Genomic DNA, 6,342 nt, shown 5'->3' with positions numbered 1-6,342 from the left:
CCTTTGCTGTCTGCTCTGGGAGCCCTCCCAGCTGCTGGACCTTGTCCCCTGGCCCTGCACAGCTCCCTTGGGAGGCACGGCAGGACCAGCAGCGTGGGAGCCTCGGGAATGCCCCTCTGGGATCCAAGGCACACACTGCAATGAGCTGGAATTCCAGTTCCCAGTGAGGAAAAGATGTTCCTGCCCTTCAAGGCAAAGCTCTGAAGGGGCTGAAACCCAAGTGGAGCAAGATCTTACAGTGACATTTCACTGCCAGCCTCCATAACTTCATCCAGGGCTGCTTTAGCTCCTGGATTGGGGAAAAAAAACCATCAGGGGAGGGTCTTTGGCTGGGAGCTGCCCTGGGCAAAGGGAGACACTGGGAGGGAAAAGAGCAGGCAAAGGAAGGCAGGAGAGAAAGGAGGACCCGGCAAAGAGCATCACTCCGGATCTCTGAGGGAAGGGGAAACCTTTTGTTGTATGGAAACCAACAAAAACTCGGAGTATCTCTGCCAGGCCACTGAAGGCCTCTCCTGCCCCACTCTCCCCAAGCAAAGTGCCCCTCCTTGCCCATCCTCGCAGCACTGTCCTCATGCCCTTCTGCTCGTTGTGGATGATGGGGCAGAGGGTTTGTTCCAGGGCATCCTGCAAGCACCAGGCAGGACAGTTCCACCAGGATGGGAACCCAGCTCAGGGCTGAGGGACTCAGAAAATCTAAACACCAACACAACACCAACAGGGCACATTTGTCACTTTTGCTACAAAAGGCAGCACTGAAAATGATGGGTAATGAGAGCCTCCTAATCACCCCAATCCCTTCTCCATTTTAAACTTTCTCTGAAATAACCAGAATAGCTCTTCAAATTCCTTCATCTTTGTCAGTCCCAGATCTTTGGAGAGCAGACTGGGGAAGAGAGCACAACATCAGCATGTTGGTAATCAGACATGGCTTGTTGTCCATTTCTCCTTACTCAGTTACAGCGGTAGATATTGGGAATAACCAGCTGTCCTGAGGAATTTTTCCTGCAGCAAGTTATTTTCCTGTCATGGTCCATCTGTAATTTTATTACTTTATTACTTATTAAATGACTTATTACTTATTAAAACACCAACATACATACAGTACAGCGCCTTGCAATTACTCCCCCTTATATTTATAAACCTCAAAGTCTTCCCGGTCTTAACAACATCTTTCTTCTATTCTTACTCTTTGGGTGCATCAAAAGACTCCTACTCACAGCAGTAGAGAAAACCTTCTCGTTGAAGAGTACCAGTGGTACAAGATCTACCCAGGCAGCCGTAGCCGTGGCTACCAGAGAAACATCTTGCTGGGATCATACCCAAAGCACCCCAGTTTAAGGTTTAATTTTCCTTTATTTTTTTAAACAAAAACGGGAGAGATGTTGCCGTGCACCTTCCCCCCCATACTTGGTCTGTCCCTGTTCATTTCACTGTCAATCAGTTTGTAGTTTCCCCTCCCCTTGCTGCATTGTATACGCCTCGCCTTAGCTGCCAATCCTTGATGTACACCACCCCTTTCCCCTCGCCCTGCTAGAAAGTTCTTCCCCCCTCGATACCCCCTTGGTCCCTTTGAATTTCTCCCCTCCCCTTTTTTTCCCTCATTGGCTAATTGTATGTCACTCCACCTGTGAACCCTCCCCTTCTCCTTCCCCACTGGTCCTGAGATTGTTGCCGCCCTTTGTCCAACCCCCCTTTAAAAAGCTGTGCAACCCCTTTTCTGGGGTCTTCGGTCCCTGCTCCCCCTGAGGACAATAAAGCCCTGGATACTCTACTGGAGTCCCCTCCTTCCTTCTTGCCTCTGCCTGCGAGTGCAAACCATTCAGCACCCTGAGAGCTTCGCCTCTTGCAGCGAGACCAGCTTCATCTTGGTCTTAAGAGCGCATCAGACCCGTCACTGCGAGTGACCGGGCAGCTCCAGCAGCGACAGTTATGTACTTGGAATCGCCGTGCTTATGCTCAGTGGCAAAAGCACAAACTCAGAAGCAAGGCAGAAAAGGGTACTTACTTTCAAGACATGCGAGATTTTTAAATTACAAATGACCAAAGAAAAAGGGGGGATTGAGAAACAGGTGATCAGTACTTAATTCGTGTAAGCACAGTTAACTATTGGGAGACAGCAAATGTTAATCACAAAACCTGAGAAGCAGGATTCGCCCTAATCTTGTCAAGATAAGAGGAACAAGAATCTGTTTGAAACCAGCACAGAAACTGCTGAGTCACCCCACAAAGGACTGCCCGTGCTCCAGAAAGAAAGGTGAAAAGTGCATTGTGATGAAGAGTACGGATCTTCATTGGAAAGACCCGCGAGGAAGAAGAGGAGCCTTCCTCAGTGCGACCACCAGGACACACCACTCATGTGTGACACATGTGCTAATGATATTAATGACGTCCAAGAACTGATTTGTATAACCACCCCTATCCCAAAGAATGTGATGAATATTCATGAATTTTACCCATAATATTGTGTTGTAGGAAGTGCCGTGTGTGTGTGTGTGTGTGTGTGTGTGTGTGTGTGTGTGTGTTTTTGGAGGAGAGATCCCCCACGTATGCGGCGCTGAATAAAGCAAATACCCACTTCTCTGACTGTCTCTGAAGTGCCTCTTGGTCCAGTTTGGGCGATTCAGGATCCCAAAAAGCTGCCAGGGATCCCAAAATCTCCAAAATCCTGTCAGGGATCCCCAAAACCCCATCAGGAACACCCCCAAACCTGCTGGGACAGGTCCCGCATGGTGGCCAGGACTGCAGACCCCAAAATCCCGAAAGGGATCCTAAAAACCCCATCAGGGATCCCCTGGCACAGGTCCCGCATGCAACCGCAAAACCCCCCAAAAATTCATCAGGGGGTCCCATAAAGCCCTCAGGAACACCCCAGGAACCCCAAAACCTGGCTGCGACAGGTTCTGCGTGGTGGCCAGAACTGCGGACCCCAAAATCCCATCAGGGACACCCCAAAATCCTGTCGGGGACCCCCTCCCATGTTGGGGACAGTCCTGGGGTGTTCCCCCATCCCCTCCCGGTTTGTCCCTTGTCCCCCTCCCGTGTTGGGGACAATCCGGGGGTGTCCCCCCCATCCCCTCCCGGTGCATCCCGTGTCCCCTCCCGCCTTGGGGACATTTGGGGACACCCCCGTCACCCAGGTAGCCGCACGGCCACGTCCCGGCCGATGCCCGAGGAGCAGCGGTGACAGGGACAGTGCGCGCCGGGGGGCGGCCATGGCTGTCACCCCCCCACCCCGGCAAAGGCTCTTAACGGGATCAGCGCTCACGTGGCACCGGGACCGGGATCAGGATCGGGGTCAGGATCAGGGTCAGCCACCCCCGGGATCGGGGTCAGCCACCCCCGGGATCGGGATTGGGGTCAGGATTGGGGTCCGAACCGTGGTCAGGATCGGGATCAGCCGCCCCCGGAATCGGGGTCAGCCACTCCCGGGATCGGAATCGGGATCGGGACCGGGATTAGGATGGGGGTCCGCGCCCCCGGGACGGGGGGAGATCTGGGGACATTCTTGGAGACAGCACAAAGTGTGGGGGGAGCTCGGGGGGCGGCCCCCTCTCCTGGGGACCCTAAATCCCCCCCTCCCCACCCCAGGGGACGCTGGGGACCCCAAAACTTCCCCTCCTCGAGTGGCCAGAGCGAGCTCTGCGCTCCGGGACCGGACACCGGACACCCCCTGGACCGGGCTCCGCGCTCCGGGACCGGACACCGGACACCACGTCCAACACCTAAATGCGGACCGGCCTTCTTATTTGCATAACCCCGCCCACCAGAACGACAAACCACTGGGCAATACCAGCGTAATTTGCATGGCCACGCCCACAAGCCCACACGCCACACCGAGCAGGGCCCACCTATTTTACATAACCACGCCCACCGCCTGCAAACGCACGGCGGGAAACGTTCCGCTATTTCCATAACCACGCCCACCCACGCCCACCAATCACACCGCGGTATTCCCCTTGCATTTTGCATAACCCCGCCCTCATCCTGGCCACGCCCAGCACCGGCTGCAGCCGCCGCCAGTCGCTGTTGCCTCCCAGTGCTCCCAGTAAGTGCCGTACTGGGAGGGATCGTGCTCCCAATTCCTTCCCGGTGCTCTCAGTATCGGTGCCAGTGCCGCGCGGGGCGGAGCCGCTTTGGGAACCCCCCCAGGGCACAGCGCGGCTGCTTTGGGGTGTCGGAACCTGCCCGGGCCGGGAGGAGGAGGAGGAGGAGGAGGAGGAGGAAGAGGAGCAGGAGGAGCAGGAGGAAGAGGAAGGAGAGAGGAGGAGGAGGAGGAGCAGGAGGAGCAGGAAAAGGAGGAGGAGGAAGAGGAGGAGCAGCAGCAGAAGCGCGCGGTTCCGCCGCCCGCCCGCTGAGGCCGCAGCTCCCCCGGCTCCGGCAGCATCGCCCCCCCGCATCCCGAGGTGAGCGGGGAGGGGGAGCTCGCCCCAAATCCATCGGGGGTCTCCGGGAGGGTTTTTTGCGGGGCAGGCGATGTTCGGAGCTTGCAGGAGCCCAAAGCTGAGCCGCAAATGGCCCTTGGGGGGGGGGGTGTGGGGGCGATATCGGTTTTGGGGATCCCCGGGAGAGCCGGGGGGGAGCGCGGGAGCCCCGGAGTAGGGAGAGCGGAGGGGGGCGATTCCGGAGCCGGGGGACCCCCTGCAGCCTGGAGGGGTGGGGGAGGCTGGAGATGAGTGGGGTCCGGGCCCCTCGACACTGAAAGGAGCGGCGACTTCTCGAGCTGGGCTCGGGCAGCGGAACCACCAAACCCAAGGCGCTCAGGCCTTGTTTTCCCCCAGAGCAGGATTTCCCATTGCCAAGCCGTGGCCGGATGGAGGAGGAGGAGGCCGCGAAGAAGAGGAAGATGCCCCGGGAGCCCCAGGCAGGTGAGGAGGAAGTCAGTGCCCCTTTCCCTTCTCTCCTGCTCCATCTCCCAGCCCAGCATCGCCCCCGGCTGCAGGACAACCCTGCTGCCGACGCCGTCCTGCCGGGGACGGACTGGGGGGATCTCCTTCCCCTTCCCTGGGGCACGGAGGCAAATCCCATCCTCTGCTTGTCCTTCCTCCACCAGACAGGGAGCTGAGCACGGAGCGCAGAGAGAACAAATCCCCGTGGCAGAAGCTGGTGGGAGAGGCCGTTTTGAGTGGCTCCACGGGGCAGGAATCTAAGGGGGAGGAAGAGCCCCAGAGATGCTGCACAAGGAGGGGCTGCAAACACAGCCCAAGGAGGTCCAAGGAGGAAGGCGGCCGGAGATCCAGCCAGAGCTTGGAGCTGGGGGTCCATGAACAGCTTCACAATGGGGAGAAGCCCCACAAGTGCTCAAAATGTGGGAAGGGCTTCAGGTGGAAGTCCAGACTGATTGTCCACCAGAGAATCCACACCGGAGAGAGGCCCTACGAGTGTGGGGAGTGTGGGAAGAGCTTCAGAGACAGCTCCAGTCTGATCCGCCACTGGAAAATCCACACAGGGGAGAGGCCCTACGAGTGTGGAGAGTGTGGGCAGAGCTTCAGCCAGAGCTCCAACCTGATTGTCCACCAGAGAAGCCACACAGGGGAGAGGCCCTACGAGTGTGGGGAGTGTGGGAAGAGGTTTCCAAGGAGCTGCAGTCTCCTCAAACATGAGCAGAGTCACACGGATGAGAGGCCCTTCCGCTGCCCCGACTGCGGGAAGGGCTTCCAGCGCAACTACACCCTCATCATCCACCGGCGCATCCACACCGGGGAGAGGCCCTACGAGTGTCCCCAGTGTAGGAAGAGCTTCTCACAGAGCTCTTCTTTGACCCAACACCAATGGAGCCACCGCTAAGGGAAGCCCTGCGAGTGCCCCGAGTGCGGGAAGAGCTTCGTGCGCTGCTCCAGCTCCATCCCCCGTGGGAGGATCGGCGTTGGATGATCCCCAGTGACCCCCGTTGGGCAGAGCCCCAGAGATACGTGGTGCTGGTGATCTGTGTGGGAAGACACCAGGCTGGGGGGCTCCGCCTCTTCCTGGCTCCCCGTGGCCTTGATTTTCTTTTCATTTCTCTTTGTCATTTCAAAACACCCAAACCCGGGGTAAAAATAAAGATGTTGAACTAAGACATGGATGGGGACGTGGGGGGATCTTCCAGGGGATACGGGGGATGCTGGCTTCAAGGGAGTTGAGGGTTCCTGGTGATTCATTAAATCTCGATATCCATGGACAAAGACCCTCTAACTAATTAAAGTTAGAAAGTGGTATGTTTATTCAGGCACCAGCGGGGGGGCATGGGAGTAGCCTCCTAAAGACATGCCAGCCAAGTACAAGGTTTCTCGTTCTCTATTTATTACTCAAAGTTTTACATCTTCTGCATATGTATGACCCCAGCACCTCCCATCCTCCGCTTTG

General features: G+C 57.1%; 1 protein-coding gene across 1 annotated transcript; it reads left to right on the top strand.

The window, feature by feature from the left end:
- Window positions 1-4,300: 4,300 nt before the first annotated feature.
- On the top strand, window positions 4,301-5,829 carry LOC125318807 (zinc finger protein 239-like). Its single transcript, XM_048289741.1, has 3 exons — window positions 4,301-4,403; window positions 4,779-4,865; window positions 5,051-5,829. Exons 2-3 carry the CDS (start codon window positions 4,811-4,813, stop codon window positions 5,782-5,784), a joined length of 789 nt encoding a protein of 262 aa, XP_048145698.1. The 5' UTR covers window positions 4,301-4,403; window positions 4,779-4,810; the 3' UTR covers window positions 5,785-5,829.
- The last annotated feature ends 513 nt before the right edge of the window (window positions 5,830-6,342 follow it).

This window comes from Corvus hawaiiensis, chromosome 31 (genome assembly GCF_020740725.1).
Source record: "Corvus hawaiiensis isolate bCorHaw1 chromosome 31, bCorHaw1.pri.cur, whole genome shotgun sequence".
Lineage (NCBI taxonomy): Eukaryota > Metazoa > Chordata > Aves > Passeriformes > Corvidae > Corvus > Corvus hawaiiensis.
The sequence above is the reverse complement of the archived record's forward strand: the minus strand, read 5'-3'. Positions and strand labels throughout refer to the sequence as shown.

Bases quoted from the DNA above. Each gene is read 5' to 3' on its own strand.
- LOC125318807 (XM_048289741.1), top strand. From the start codon at position 4,811: ATGGAGGAGGAGGAGGCCGCGAAGAAGAGGAAGATGCCCCGGGAGCCC. The intron at 4,866-5,050 runs GTGAGGAGGAAG...TTCCTCCACCAG, and splicing joins GCCCCGGGAGCCCCAGGCAG to ACAGGGAGCTGAGCACGGAG.